This window comes from Platalea leucorodia (genome assembly GCF_965183815.1).
Source record: "Platalea leucorodia genome assembly, chromosome: 4".
Lineage (NCBI taxonomy): Eukaryota > Metazoa > Chordata > Aves > Pelecaniformes > Threskiornithidae > Platalea > Platalea leucorodia.
The window spans coordinates 60616971-60632733 of record NC_138826.1 but is presented as its reverse complement, the minus strand read 5'-3'; the positions used below and the strand labels follow the sequence as shown (position 1 = coordinate 60632733).

General features: G+C 52.6%; 1 protein-coding gene across 11 annotated transcripts in view; it reads right to left on the bottom strand.

Annotated features, from left to right (window-relative positions):
• The window catches only part of LOC309589624 (sodium- and chloride-dependent GABA transporter 2), a gene marked incomplete at its 5' end in the record, with an annotated part of 48235 nt that overhangs the window by 22668 nt on the left and 9804 nt on the right, over positions 1–15763 (bottom strand). For 2 of the 11 annotated variants that reach the window (XM_082309989.1, XM_082309987.1), the window contains 8 exons: positions 1931–2015; positions 2630–2770; positions 3809–3943; positions 8560–8772; positions 9374–9514; positions 10308–10373; positions 10475–10693; positions 11177–11308. In XM_082309989.1, the coding sequence (XP_082166115.1) occupies positions 1931–2015; positions 2630–2770; positions 3809–3943; positions 8560–8772; positions 9374–9514; positions 10308–10373; positions 10475–10693; positions 11177–11240 (1064 nt within the window). Of the gene's footprint in view, positions 1–1930; positions 2016–2629; positions 2771–3808; positions 3944–8559; positions 8835–9373; positions 9515–10307; positions 10374–10474; positions 10694–10804; positions 10905–11176; positions 11309–15275; positions 15356–15763 lie in introns of those variants that run through there. The other 9 variants (XM_082309983.1, XM_082309986.1, XM_082309988.1 and 6 more) reach the window with 8 other exon arrangements.

Sequence of the window (15763 nt, the reverse complement as noted above, 5' to 3'; positions counted from 1 at the left end):
GGGGTTGGAAAAATCACACTGTTCCCGCCAGATATGGTTTGTCATGTTGCTCTTTGCCTGCTTCTAAGGATGTGGACTGTAACTAGTGGGGAAAGGCTGCCAGTGGACTGTAACTAACTGGACACTGTACTGCAGCCAGAAGAGGCCTCAGAAGTGTGCCACCAGCCACTGGCAGGTCAGTGCTTCTCAAGGCAACGGCGGCCTCCTATCTCCCACCCCGAGGGAGGGCAGGAACAGATGCTGCATCAGAGGCAATGGACAGTGGAAATTTCTAGTCCCTTATGCTTATTTCCCAGTAACACAGGGATGGTCACAGCAGTGATGGGAACATCAACTTTTTCAGCAGCCAGCCTCAGGAAAAGCAGTCTAAGGCAGGCCACCATCTAATCACATGTGAGCAGCAGGCAGAGGGAGAGTGCAGGCTCAGGGAGACAAAATTTAAAAAATTTAAAGTTTAAAACCAACATCCCTGTGCTGAGCTGGGGATGTCCTGGAGGTATGGTGTGCTCCACACGCTGACAGCAACCAGCAGCGCTGCTGAGGGCAGCGCCCTCCATCCATCCAAACACACAAGGGAAATTCACGGTGGCAGCAGAGGAGTTACTTGCACAGTCTATTAGCCATAGCTGAGTGCTTAACCGGGCCTGTTCTCCCAGGAGATGCTGAGGATCATCAGAGATCCCAAGCCAACAGGCCTATGCCTTCATGCCAGAAATAAAGCTACTCTGTACCTCAGGGTAATTAACGCAAAGGGAGAAAACAATGAAAATGAGGGAGCAAATTTCAGTGTGAAGTAAGCTGACCCTAGCACTTCATTTCAATTTTGGTGAGCTTCTCTCCTCAGGATAGCTTGCATATTAGTCACTCTAAAATGAAAACATCACCTCTTTTTATATATTTAAGATGAAGACTAGCCCACATACAAAAGTCACCACCCACCATGCTAGAGCCTCCTGGGAACATGCTGGTACCACACAGTACCACGGATTCAAAGGAAAGAGATCACCTACTGCATCACCAGCATGGACTCTTGCAGCACATTGCAGGGCTTTAAGGTCTCCTTCAACAGCTGAACACGCTACAACTTGCAAAACAAGCAGACAAAACCCATTGGAGAGGTGCTGCTTTGTGGATCACCACAGGTCTCACCCCATTCCCACCTGTAGTCTCGGCACCCATGTCCTGAGCATGGCTACACTGGATGCAACTCCCAGGCAGGTCAAGGACTGCATGGGGCAGACTGCTCCAAACAGAACAAGAGCAACAGATAATCCAACAGATACATAAACTGTAATCCAAACCATAGGGTAATGGCCACCATACCCTGAGGGAGTGCCGCTAATTTTATTGAGGTTTGGACCCTGTGTAAGTTTGAACCAAAGCTTCAGGATGGGGAACATGCAGCCAATTCACCTACATTGCAGGAGGAAACAACTGTATAAGAAGTTCACAGCTGGCAATGAAGAAGGGAGGAAACAGGGAGAGAAGCAGCACAAATGGAGAAAGGGACAGTGCAATAGCAGAGGAGGAATAAGGGAGAAAAGGTCAATAAATGAAATATCAAGGACCAGAGGAGGCAAAGCATTGGTGAGGAAAGGTCTTGCACAGTCAGCTAGCCATCACTGAGGTCAGCGAGACCGAGAAGCCCAAAAGGTCCAGAGGGACAGGAATACGGCGTCAGAGAAGTACAAAGTCAGATGGCTCTGAGGCATGCCAGCACAGCTCCAGACAAACAGCACAAGCCCAGCGATGTCACCCTTGACCGATAGTGCTGCCCCTGACAGCCTTCCCTCTGACCTGCCCAGCCTCCTTTCTTGTGTCCTCTTCTGGCAAGGATGGGTTAATAGGATGTGCCACTGAAGGGTTTTTTCCTTGCCCAGGGAAGGTACGTCCCAGAGGAAAGGGGGATACGGGCCTGTCCTTTACTTACTCCCAGAACTCGATGACAGGGGAGGTGGCGTTTTCGCTGGTCACGTTGAGCGTCAAGTTCGCCTTCTGGAGCTCCATGCAGTTCCCTGCGGGAGAGGCCCAGGGAGAGAGGGAGTGTAAGTAGCAGTGGCTAGAGTACCGGAGGATCTGAAAAATCCATCCCTTTCCATCCACAGTATCAACACTCATTGACATTGACTCTGAGACAAATTTTGCATAGTCCCAAAGATGCACAAATGGAGTCCCCTCCAGGGTAAGGCTGGCAAGGAACCTAGGACAAGTAAGACAATGGCATTTAATTTTTCCTTCCAGTGGGCATGGTGAGCAGTCTCGACCAGCGCTGGGTCTATGGCTAACACACAGCACAGGATGGCTGGAAGATGCCAAGAAGGAAGGCACCCATGATGGCTGGAGCCCAGAGCAGGAGCCACCAGGGAGGCCACCACTGGACAGCACTGGCCGGGTGCTGCATGAGGTTGAGCAGTGCCAGCACTGGTGCTCTCTAGCAAAGACCCAGATCAACCAAGCCTCTTCCCCAAAAGTGCCAGCAGCACTGCAGTGACCCGGCACTCCCCACCCCTATGACCAGCGGTCCCACCCACGCAGGGGCAAGCCACTCTCCTGAGGTTTGGCCCTGGGCAGCAGCAGGTTTCCCTCAGCCAGGATCCGGTGGAGGACTAGGAGGGGGATCCACACCCACCTGTGTTCCACTCGTGGTCGCAGCTGCCCCAGGGGAGGTCGATGGTGAACGAACTGAAGAGATAAAACAAGGCCCAGGCCAGGACAACGATGTAGTAGAAGTTCAGCAGTACCACGATGACCTGTGAGGCGTAGCCAATTCCTGCAGAAAGTGAGCCCCGAAGGCAGGTGACGCACGTGCCGGGGGACAGGAACAGGACTCCCCTTGGGAGGTGCTCACCCAACGTTTTCATCTGCTGCTCTACATTTTGACCATGCTGCTGGATGAATGCCAGTGAGGCAGCCGCCGGAGCCATCATCCGCTCCCCAAAGCCCACCGTGCCACATCAGGGCGGGTCCAAGCAGGAGCCCCGGGGACCTCCTCTTCCTGCCACCCCACCGCAGTCTTCCCTGGTGAAAGGGTGGCAATGGGAGGGAGTCTGGGCAGAGGATGGGCAGATTATGGTTGGAAAGCCACCCAAAGGGACAGAAACATATGATGGTGCTGCACCTGCTGAATAACACCTCTTCTACCAAAATTCACTTTTTATTTTGTTCGCTCATCCCTTTTCACTTTTGTTTGGGAAGCTTTTGTATTATCACCACACACCTTCTCTGGGAGGTGCTGGAGGAGCATCTAAAGGTTTTGGTACATGGGCAGGAGGCAACTGAGACTTTCAGAGAAGTCATAGAAAGTGTCTTGAGACTGGATGACTGTGCTGAAACAGTGCTAGAAGTGGATCTGACTGCTAACGATTTATTAAGACAGCTGACACCATTCACCACTAAGGCTTTAAGTCATCTGCAAACTCAGGAAAATGACATAGCATTGATTTTAAAAAGTAGTAGTATGTTTTAGGTTCCTCAAAACTGCCAGAAGCATTTTCATCATTTAGCTCTTGGAGGACAACCTCCAGGACTGGGCGCAAAGCTCCTGGCCAGAGCCGCAGCCATGAAGAAGGAAACCAGAATGCAACGTGACGATGGGAACTGTTTAGTGAGAAAGGCAATCAATTTTTCCAACGTGATTTTGGAAACGGCGCAGCCGGTGGCCTTCCCAGGCTGGGATCCCCAGGGGTGGGCAGCGGATGCATGGAGGTATGTAACGATCCAGGCTGTGGGGAGAGGCATCACCACTTGTCCCCTCGGGGCCCTGTGGTCCCCCCGCCTTGCCATGCCCTCCCGGGCTCATCCCACTCACCTTCAAAGAGGGGACAGATCCTGCGCCAGGCCGTCACCCCTCCCTGGCTGGTGTACTGCCCCAGCGCTGTCTCCAGGAAGAAGACGGGGATCCCACAGGTGAAGAGGAAGATGAGGTAGGGGATGAAGAAGGCACCTGGCAGATTCAAGCGGGAGACAGGAAAAATAAGCCCCGTGGGGCAACTGGGGTCAGGCCGTCCAACCTGGCACTGGGCAGGTCCCTCCCAGGGGGGACAGCCTAGGAGGAATAGGGGCTGCGGGGGTGGGAAGACCACGGATGGGATGCCAGGAAAAAGGGATTTTCCTCATGTTTCATCTCCCAGAGTGATGTGATTACATAAGAAGCTCAACATTTAGAAAAGACAGAGAGGAAGGGGAAGTTTCTAGGCCAGATTTTTGTGCAGAAAAGAGTGACACAAGTTCTCAATAGCTGTACAGAAACACAGGAGAACACCCTGCTGTAAAACCATTGTGACTTTTAATCAAGTTGGTGACTCCTTTCACGTTGATTATTCTGACTGAATAAGCTGACAAGCCCATGGATGACAACACCAAGGCACTGAGGAGCACATAGAGACTGACACCTTCACCCAGTCTGTGGGTTTGCTCAATCATTTGCTCACCGAAAAGCAGCAGACAGGCCAATGAAAAGCAAGTAGTGCAGGAAAGCATGTACCTCATGGCAGCGGCCAGGGCTGCCCCCTTGTTCAAGCCCCGTCATGAAACCAGGAAGGGAGAGATAAAATGCATCAGGCTTTTGATTACCCCAGGCTAATGTTAAATGCGGTAATGGCTTTTACCCTGCAGAGCACAGGAGACGGCCCTGCAAGATGGTCTGCGCTCCCTGCTGCGCTCCTGCACCACTGAAGCTGCTCAAGCCCTGCTGCAAAGGCAGGGACACAGGGCAGGATGGGGAGCTGGCATGGAAAGGGGTAGCCCCAAGCAGAGAGCGGCAGCTGGGCTGCAGCAGGCTCAGAGGGGCACGCAGGGTCGGAGGTGGCAACCCAGCCAGCCACTAACCACGTTTTCCCTGCATAGGCCTTTTCTGTGCCAGGAAGATGCTAACTGGCTCTGGGGTCAGGTCGGTGGGGGTGTATGGGAAATAACAATCCTGGTGCACAAGTAAACTCAAAACCCAAGAGATTTCATTAAGAAGCTTAGCTAGCATGCAGGGGCAGGGAGAGGCAAGGGGGACTTTAGGAACTGGCCAGAAGTCCTACCCCACATTCATCCCAGTGGGGTATCGAGCCACAGCCCTCCCCTTCTTGCAAAAAAATGCAATCAACAAAATAGACAGGGAGAGCATCTTGGCAGCTCCCTGTGGGCAAACAGCAGCTGAAGGGATGCTGATACCTGGCAGCCCCAGGGGAATGACAAGCACCTGCCCACATGCTCTCCCTCTGCCAGTAAAGAGAAGTTGGTGAGGGCAAAGGGCAGGGGAAATGGTTGTATCAACACCATCCCCTCGACTCCCAACTTCCATGCAATCATATTATCATAAAAGTGGACCCTATTTCTAAGAGAGATTATTCTCGTATAAAAGTTTGTATTTAACTAAACTGCAGCCAGGGGATCCCAGGGGAGGTCTCCGAGGTGGCAGATCGAGCTCTCCAGCCCGGGTTTCCCTGATTTGCAGCCTGCGGTCTGGCCTGTCACCTTCCTCAGCACCTATGGTTAGCTCAGGTTTCAGGCAGGTTTCACGCTTTGGAAGTCTAACTGGAGGGTCCTGACATGCAGGCTGTGAAATAACGCAAAATTATGGTGGGGTGAAGGAGGAATTTGCAGAGATACGTTTGGGCCAGGGGCTGCGATCTGCTGCGCTCCCTTCGCCCCCCAGGTGGGGGGACAGGCAGGGTGGGACGACCCCAGCGCCAGCCCCAGCACTGGTCCCCATCTCATTTCGGCTGGCAGAGGGGCCACTGCTTGCCCGCGCAGGCAGGAAGGGCAGCAGGCAGGGGGTCTGCAAGGAGGAAAAGCCGAGGAGAGGTGCCCAGCAGAGCCGCCCTGCACAGTGGCTCATGCGAGAGGGGCAGCAGGGAGGGCAGCCCGCGGTGGGGGTTGCGGCACGGATAGGGGTCCCTCAGCGCACCTGAGCAGCCCCAGCGCTGGCTGACCTCCCTCCGGCCCAGCCCCATCTGCCCTCCCCGCAGGTGAACCCCATTGAAGGTGAGGGGGGAAAAGCTGCCCCACGCATCCTCCACCACGACCCCTTCCCGCTCTGTGTGTGCGGGGACAGCAGCGGTGGGCCTTGGGACTCACTGGTTTGGGGAGCGCTGGGGAGGGGGTGCGGCACCGGCAGCCACACCACCAGACAGGCTTCCCCGGTATTTCCCAATCGGCGGGGCCAGCCTGCCCAGGGAGGGCCTGACCCCATCACGGGAGGCAAAAGCAAGAGCGAACAAGAGCAAAAAGAACATTTTTTTCTCTTCTTTTTTTTTTTTCCTCCATTATGTAGGGCCTTGGTATCAGACACTGAGCACTAAATATGTAAGGGGCTACTCTTTCTTTGTTATGTGGAAATATCCCTAAAGAAAGGAAAAGTGTCAGGCTGCCCCTCTTCACATAACTCAGATTTTGCAGATAACTTTTTTGTGAAGAGCCTGATATTTAGGCAAGCAAAGCAAGAGCTGAGACCAGTTATCACCGTCGCCTACGCAGAATTCAGCAAGGGAAGAAAGAGTCGTCCAGTGGGGCAGAGCCATTGCAGCCAGACGGCAACACTGGCACAAGAGCTAATGGTTGTAGGCTGGCCATGATTGACCTGCAGCTGGAAATTAAAGTTACCTTTACTGAAGTACCAGAGAAGCAAGTGCCTGGACCAGCCTTCCCAAAGGAGTACAGGACGAAACCTCTGGCATTTTTTAAAATTAATCCTGAGGCATTACAAGGGATTTGATACAGCACCGGCCAGTGTAGGCTGGGCTCCGCGAGGCAGAAGGGAGCCTCGAGTGCTGCACAGCCTCGTCGCACTGCCCTGCCCCAGGAGAAGCCATATGGGAAACGCTTTCCTCTCTGCACGAGAGCCTCATGCACCATCCTTTCTCTAACCTCATGGGAAGGGGTTTGAAATGAAAAATTTGCCTGAGACTTCAAACTCCTCATAGTCTCTGCCGCTTCATGGGGCTTTGCTTCAGGCCCATTTCTTGGGGGGAAAAAGGCTGAGAAATCCCTTTGTGTCTTGCCTCTGCTGTCCAACCACAGGCAGCAGCTCCCCTTTTCCCCAGAGCCCTCCCTGAGCTCTCCCCTGGCACCCAAGGCAAGGGGTGTCAGGACAGGGTCCCCGGTCCCGCTGCCCCTGACGGGATGGCACCCCAGAAGGGTGCAGCAGTAGGAGCAGACACGGCTCAGCACGCAGCCAAGAAATGTTCCCCATGGAAAAAGAAAACCTGAAAAATCCTCCTTTTTCAACAGGGAAAGAAAATGCCTGACCACCTGGTGAAAAGAAACAAGCACTGAGCAAAGCACGGCGTGAAAGTAGCTAAACAGTGGTTAATCCTCTTTTATGCCACTGGGATGAAAGCAGTTTAGTGAGGCCCATGAGACTACCTCGAGCTCAAGCCAGGGGATTTCAGCCCCGGGTCCCCAGTGCTCGCTCTCTGCCAGCTCCCAACCAAGCGCTCTTTCCCCTCTCCCCTGCCCTTCCAGAGAGCCCAATTAGCAATTAATCACCAGACACGGAGAGCAACTCCCTCTCTCCACGTGCCACTGAGCCAAACTTGAGAAAAGCTTCGGACTCTCATTTTTTTTTTTAAACAGTTTTCTCCCTTAAAAGGCAGCCACAACCTAGAAGCAGGCACAAACACCAGTAAAAGCCCACAGCAACCCTCCACCTGCAGAAGTGAGCCCAGCTCCGCCGCCAAGCTGTGGGGCAGCCCAGCCTCGCGGGGGACCGGCCACCAGTCACTGCCGAGCACAGCCTGAGCAGCACCGATGTGCCGGCACCTCGCCTCCCTCTCTCTCCATCAAGCACACCCATCCGCACACCTCACAGCCCTGCCATGTGCCTCAGAGGCAGGGGTCCCCTCTCCCACGCGCTCGCAGCTCCGGCAGATGCTGGGGGGCACCATGGGGGGCAGGAGGGGTGCTGTGCTTCCGCACCAAGGCAAGGAAAATGCCCTCACTCTGCCCTGTCTCTGCCACCTGGCTCCAGCACCCAGGGGACATCCCTCCATGGTGAAACACCAGACCAGGACCTGTGGCCGAAAGCCCCTTGGAGGCCCCATGAGACTCCAGGAAATGCTGCAGCTCCTCACAGTGCCTGCAAGGACATCGGTGCCCCATGGCCTCCCGCACCGCTCCCTGCTACGCTGCTGGGACCCACCGTCTTATTTGCACAGGATGCCTGGTGCTCCTCAAGGAAGAGGTGCCTGGAGTGAGCCACACTGCTCAGAGAGCCGAGCCCCCGCCGTGCTCCTCCTGCCTCCCCCTGCAGATGGCCGCCCATCTCACCAGCAGGACTAGGGCTCTGCACGCCTCAGGGAAACATGGCTACAGCCTCCAGAAACCCTAGGACCTTGCCACTCGGTTACCCACATCCCACCGGGTCAAAACAACCCCAGCTTGTGGCCCAGATGGTGGCATTGTGCTGGCAGGTTGGCATCCTCTCTTCAGACTCACGACTTGGGCATTGCTGAGAAGCTGCTGCCAGGGGTGAGCAGGGCCAGACACGGATGTCGCAGAGGCAGGAGGGACCATGGAGGGACACGGTGACCAGGCACCCCTGGGGCTGGCCGGGGCCAGGGCTGCACTTACCTCCACCATTCTTGTAGCAGAGGTAAGGGAAGCGCCAGACGTTTCCCAGGCCGATGATCTCCCCAGCCACAGACAGGACGTACTCCAGTTTGTTGTTCCACTGCCCTCGCTCCAGGGTCTGGTCCTCCTCCTCCTTCTCCTTTTCCATGCCAGGGTATGCAGGCACTGTTTCGCCATTGCTGACGGCACCGGGGACTCTGTAATCCATCCCACCTTCAGAAGGAGTTTCCTCCATTATGTTCAGCACAAGCCATGCAACGAGGCAGAAATTTGGGCTACAGGAGGCAAGAGAGGGGAGAGGACGTGTGCACGCACGCTGAACTGTTCCTCTCTTGCTCCTTATACTGATTCCTGCTGGCAGCAATGTGCTAAGAACATGCATGTGCTTTTATTGCTTAGTCCAAAACTAGTCCTTAAAAGCCACTATCAGTTTCATTATTTTTAATTGACTCATCTCAAACCACTGCTGCTTCTGGAAGCCCATCCTTTAAGCACAGTGTTACACAGAAGACCCAGCAGCTCAGCCAGGCTGGAGCTCCATGGTGGCAGATCAAATACTTGACAAGATGTTTTATAAGGGTTTCACTTCTCCCTGTTGCTGCTTACCATGATCTGGTTTTACAGACCATGTAATGAGAGCCACAAAACACACAAGTCGTAGATGTGGAAAGAGGACAAACTGAAACAAGAGGGGAACAAGTTTCTGTTTTCAGTGGTGGCAACTGTTGCTGGCAATCTACTAGGCTGCGAGAAAAGGTGATTTTTCAGGATAATGCTGTCCCTGGAATTGCAGGAAAAGAAAGGGTGCAGATACCATGGCCATCTGGGATGACTCTCCTCTCCCAGGGTCTGCCCCTCCAAACATCTGCCTGTTGGCTGCAGAGGCTCCCCACAGTACCACTCTTGGGGAGCTTTGGGACCGCAAGAGCTTCTCCCATCTCTAAACAGATCTCTGCTAAGAGAAGATTGGCACAGAGTAGGTGGGCACCTCTCCCACTGCCCCACCTTCCCCAAAAACCTCTGAGAGGACACCTCTCCTCCCAGGAAAGCCAGGGCATAGCGTGACTGCTGGTGCACAGCTGGTGCCTCGGAGCACAGTGAGGATACAGGTACAGGTGGCACGGGTGGCACCAGCTCTGCTGCAGCCATTTAGGAGGCTCAGGGGGTGTTTGAAGCTGCTCCTCGTGAGCAGGACGCCCTCCTGGCCGCCGAGCCCCGTGGGGCAAAGGGTGAGGACTGCGGTTCCCACCAACACCTGGTGCCAAAGCCGGGATCACTGAGGACCTTGTGCCAAGGAGGGCACCTTCCTCCGCACGGTGACAGCCCTCGAGCCTGCTCGTGCCCCACAGAGGCAGCTCCCCCAGCCCCAGCCTAACGCTGCCATTCATTCCCGCCTGCAACTCCCTCGCCAGGAGAGCAGGAAAAGGCACTGGCAGCAAATGACACTCTCCCCCATCCAGGGAGAGAGAGAAAAAAAAAAAAGAAACAAAAAAAAAAAACAAAGCAAAGCAGCACTTTCAACCTCTCCCCTCCCCCTACATAGTCCCTTATAAAACAGTTTGGGACGTGAAGAGGAGCAAGAAACACTGGCAGGCGTTTGACAGTGGCCACAAGGAAGGACGGGGAGGACCCCTCCACGCTAGAAAATTATTAAACAGGCAGAAAGTGCACCGTGACCTCTCATCCACGGCAGACCCGGGTGGGTGCGGGGCGAGCAGGGCAGAAGAAAACAGGGGCAGAGGTGTTACCTTGCGGATGGTGCTGTCGGGGCGCGAGCTGACGGGAGACGCGAAGGCAGGACCGAAAGGTGCTGGCTATTTAAAGTGTGGAAAGAAAAATTCAGCGGTGGTGTAATCCTAGACTTCGCCCAACCCACATTCCTTCCCCCACCCCCCAGGGCTGGACAAAAACCTACACATGACTGATTTCATGGCCAGTGCAAAGGGGCTCGTTCCCCCCGCCTGCAAGAAGGGCTCCTGCTGCCTCCGCCAGTGCTCTGCCTCCCGGGCCGGGGTCCGCTTGGCTCCCGCTCTCCATCGTCTCTCTGCCCAGCGCTGTCCCTGGAGGCGCGGGAGACCGCCGCACGCAGGTGCCCTCGCAGCTCTGCCCGAGAGAGCCGAAGCCCCGAGACCTGCTGGGAAGAGGTAAGAGCCAAAACACGAATTCACAGCGAATTCCCGTCGTGGGGTCTCTCCTCAGCAGGGAGGACACGGGCACAGGGCATGGTCCTGCGTTGCAGCCTGACCTGCAATGCCCAGGGGGTCAGCCAGGCTGTGACCATGGCCAGGAGCAGTGGCAGGCAGCAGAGCTCTCAGCTGGAAATAAACTCTGCTAAACTCTCTGCTGCTTCTTACTCAGGGCCCAAAACAGCCTCACTCAGAAATTCAGCAGGTTGCAATCTCTCTTCCCTCACACACAGGGATCTTTGCCGCTGGTCTTTCCCAGGAGCAGCGCTGCCCCATCCCAGGACATCACTCCAGAAGTCGCAATCAAGCAGCAGATGAAAAATCATGCAGCAGGGAGAAAAACAGCCCCAGTTGTGCATACCCAACACTGGGCTGCAAAATTAGCTGTGGCTGCTCGGGAAGGAGGCCTTGGGATTACTGCAGGTAGTTACCTGATGTCATTAGCTCCGTGCTTTGAGGCCATAAAAAAGGCAAACAGAATGGGATATTGTTCATGGCAGATGTGTTACAGCTGTGACAGTCCAAGGTTTTAAAATATTTTTATTACATCTGTTGATGAATATCTGGGGCAAGAGAACAAAAAAAAAAAAAAAAAATCACGCTTTTGGGTTCAGCGTCCTTGTATCAGGCCTGCAAAGCAGCAGCAAAACCTGAGCTGCGTACAGGCAGTTTGCGAAGGTGTTAGGAGAACAACAGGAATGAAGCAGCAAACACTGTGGTGTCACCACGTTAATCTATGGTGTACCCAACACAGCACCGGACTTCCCACAGGAGAAACAGAGAAAGCGAAGAGGGACGGGCAGAGGTAAGGAACGGATTTAACCGAGGAGTGATCAAATACATGATGACTCCTTGTCTCGGGAAGAGATGCCTAGGATAAAAAGAGGGTGACAACAAAGGTCTAGGAAACAAGGAAAAGAGATAAGATGAATATATCTTTCACTACATCTCACAGTGCAACAACTAATGGCACCCAATGAAATATTCGGATTTAAACCAAAAGGAAATATTTTTTCCTCCCACTGTGCATAATTAAACATGGCACCCGGGGCCATTGCCACAGAATATCATTTGGAAAGGAACTAGGCAAATTCACAACGGGCTGCTCCTCCGCAGCAGCGATTAAACAGGATGGTCCAAGTAAACCAGTCAGCTCCAGTCCTCAAATCAGTGACTGTTGGAAACCAGGGAAGATGTTCCAGAGGAGGAATTACGCGAGACTGTGAGAAGCAGAGAATATCCCTGCGCAGAAACCATCTAACAGTGAATAGTGTAGTTGTTAAATAGTTAGCATAAGGATATAGGGATTAAAAAAAACCAGCAAAGTCAAATAATACCTTGCCTTGTGCAACAGAATGGTGTAAGGAGAGAGGAGATTGACTAAGGAAACATTTCTAGAGATTCTCAAAACTATTGCGTACATCCGCATCGCTGCTCAAATATCCCTGGATAACCACGATCGCTACAGCGCACCGAAGGCAATAATCTTATCAACAAGACGACAAGCTGATTCGCAGGAACTAATAGACTATGATAGGAAACCGTGTAATCAATAACGAACCATTTGACTTCCAGCCAGCGAGATAAGACTGCGCTGAACCCAATAAGTTGAAAATGAAAACAAATGTTCAGTGTAAGCATAAGCAGCAAGGGGAAATATTAAATCTACAAGTGCAAAAGCAAGCTGGAAATCCTGAGCTAAGCGTATTTAAAGTAAAGCATCACTTTATGCATCTTCTGGGGTGAAACAAGAAAAAGTCCATATGGTTTTGGGAGATGTTACTTGAGAGATTAAAAAAAAAAAAAAATCAATCCTTTTACTGAAGATGGGAAGAGAAGAGAACCAATAAATATCACAAAGAATCACTTAAGACTACAGAAAAAGATGTTTTCAATACACATTTTTGAAATTGCAGAAGGCAAAGAAACTGGGAGGGATTTTAATTGGCCCGTCAGAGGCAATGGAAATCTAAAGGAAAAATGCAAAGGATGAAATCTCAATGTTTAAGATTTTGAGTCTGTAACCATATCCATGCCAAGTGTAAGAGCAGGGATAGCCACAAACAAAACCTTAGGAAGCAGATTTGCAAGAAACAAATGAGAGAGATGGAAGAATATGAATTTAAAAAAAAAAAAAAAAAAACAAACGAAACAAGCCTAGAGAACATGCACGCTGTAGTAACAAGAAAACAATTTAATCCTAAGATCTAATGAGATAATGCCATTTAAAAATATTTGGATAGATAAAATATACGTATGTGTATTTATATGAACAAGGAGAACACCAGGGAAGGGCTTTTGCAGCAGTGTTTGCCACCCCGAGTTGCGCAAGCTGAACCTCACCAGGCGGCTGCAGAGCATCTTCCTTCCAACAGTACAAGTGCTGGCAAGCGGCAGCACTGATGCTGGCACCTGTCCCCCCTGCATTGCTCTCATGCCACCCCCCAGGATGGCACAAGGGCATTATTTTGCAAGTGGCTTCCCCTGCTGGAAGTAAGAAATGGGAGGCTGCCTATTTAGTAACCCCGCAGGGCACAGGCTGAAGATGGTGCCAGCCGGAGCAGCCGCGCTCCTCCCAGCCCCATCCCATGTGGCTGGGCCGTAACCCACCATTTATTGGGACAGCCCGCGCCGGAGCGATGCCTCCCCGAGCGGGTCCTGAAGCAGCTTCCAGGTCCAGGCAGGCTGCCAAGCTGCCTTTGCTGGTGCAGAGCAGCGCAGTGCTGGTGCACGGGGCACGAGCGGTGCACGGCTGGCTTAGGCGCTTCTCCCCAAAACCCCTTTTGGAGAAGAGCAAGAGCGCTGAACCACAGCAGGTCTCTGTTAATGTACCTCACACCTCAGCCAGGACGAAGGCTGGAAAATCCTGATCCTAAAGGCTATTGATTCCTCTCTTGAAATTTATGTTGCATGTTGCTCATCTTTCTCTTTACCTCACATTTGCCAAGATTTCTGTCTTCAGCTTGGTCCCAGTCTTCCACCAGCAGCTAAGGCTGCATTCCCAGAGAAGTGCTCATAGCCCAAACAAAGCAAGCCTGGAACGAGCTTTCTCTGGAGATAACAAGGTATTTTGACATTTTCTGGGTCAGATGTGCACAAGAACTGGCCCCAGCCCACCCCATGCTGCACAGCCAGCACACACGAGCGCTGGCCCTGTGTGCTCTAGTAGGAACCACAGGACCTACTCCCAGGTCTGGTCTTGCTTCACATCTACATCCAGCTGAGCAGGGAATGAGCGTTAATTAGACTTCTTTCCTCCAAAGCACCCAGCAATCCAGAGATGTGGTTCAAACCTAAAAGGAGGAGGGATTCAAAGGCACACGCTTAGAGGGATGATGAGGGGAAAAGAGGAGATGGAAATGGTTGCTGGGTGACATACATACACAACCTCTTACTGCTCTGCAAGCAGCAGCAACTTTCAAATGAACTTATGCTCCTAAGCCACCAAAGCACTTTTAGGAGAGTGGCGAGGACAAAATTGCTGCTGCTGCTTCAGCATTCCCGAGGTGAAGGAGCCATCAGCTGCCTCTGACCTTTGCTGAGCACCAGGAGCAGCTACGCTCCCCGCTTCGACCTCCCACTCCGTTCCTCTGTCACACATGACAAGCTGCCTCCATGCCTTTCGGGGCTGTGTAATCTTGCAAGCCACCTCCCAGCTTCCAGGAACACAATTTGCCATTATATTATCTGAGAACCAAAGGCCAGAGCAAATACAATGCGTTTCCTCTATCTGATAACCACCCTGCTACTGGCCTCTTCAGCCTGAAAAGATCATTCAGCTTAAGTGACCATGGCTGTAGCAGGCAAAATTGTCACAAATATGCACAAAAAGTTGATAAGTAGAGGCTGATACTGACTGGCACGTTACAGGAACCTGGAGACCGCTCAGCAGAGAAAGAAGCCAAAGTAAGCACAAAGGATTGACTCCTGCTTGAGTCACTAATGTCCCTCCCAGAAAGGCACGTATATTTTGAAACTACAATGGCAGGAGCCAAAAGCCATTGCAAGGCCCACAGTTCCCACAGTGACAGAAGATCCTACTGCAGCCATTTTGACAGCCTTATTCAGACGCAGCCTCCCTAGTGAAAATCCGCTTCCAAATAACAACCCGAATGACCAGAATCCCAAAGCAAGAAAAACCGTCCCCACTGGACACCTGCAGAGCGGTGGAGGCCTCGCTTTTGTGCCCAGGCTGTTTGTGGAGCAAGATACCGCTGTCTGTGGACAGCACGCTCTGCATACAGGAGATAAACAGATGACGCTCCTGCACTAGCCAGAGCTCAGGGACAGCCTGAACACAGGACGGCATGCTCACAGCAAGTACAGCGCTGGAGAACCCTCGCCTGCAGATATCGCTGCCGTACCCCCACTCCACTGCATGCAGAAGCTAAGGGTGATGCTTGCGCTGCACTCGGTGCGTAGGCTGACAGCGCGCTGCCGAGTCCCTCTCTATGTGCCTCTGATCAAAGGTCAAAAGTGGTAGAGCATAGGGGGAGGTAAGTTGAGACCAAAAGGACTGTGCCCCCAGACCTGCTTTGGCCGTAATGCGAATTCCCAGCCACGTAAGGGAGGGGCAGCAAACGGGCTGCCAATTCCCATCGCCACTGTCTCAGCTGCATCCAGTGCCGGTAGTTTGCCGCCGAGAACAGAATGGAAACAGCGATGCGTCTCAGGTGTGCAATTGCCCATCTGGAACAGCAAACCCAAGACTAAGGCAGGAAGGCGCAGGCGTTTGTATTGCACGCACAAGCAAGTACAGCAGGAGTGCCCAGGCAGGCAGATCTGCAGTGCTTCATGTCTTACCTCTGCTTTGACTTCTGCTTAGTAACTTGTCTCTGTTAAAACACTCTGGCCATTTGCACAGATAAGCAAGAAACAGGGTTTTTTCTGCTCAGAATTCAAAAGTGTCTCCATTTCATTTATGGACAAAACCAAAAGCACTGCAAGGTTATGCAGTTATAAGCACATACATATAGATACCTATATATATGCTTATAACGTGATATATAATATAAACA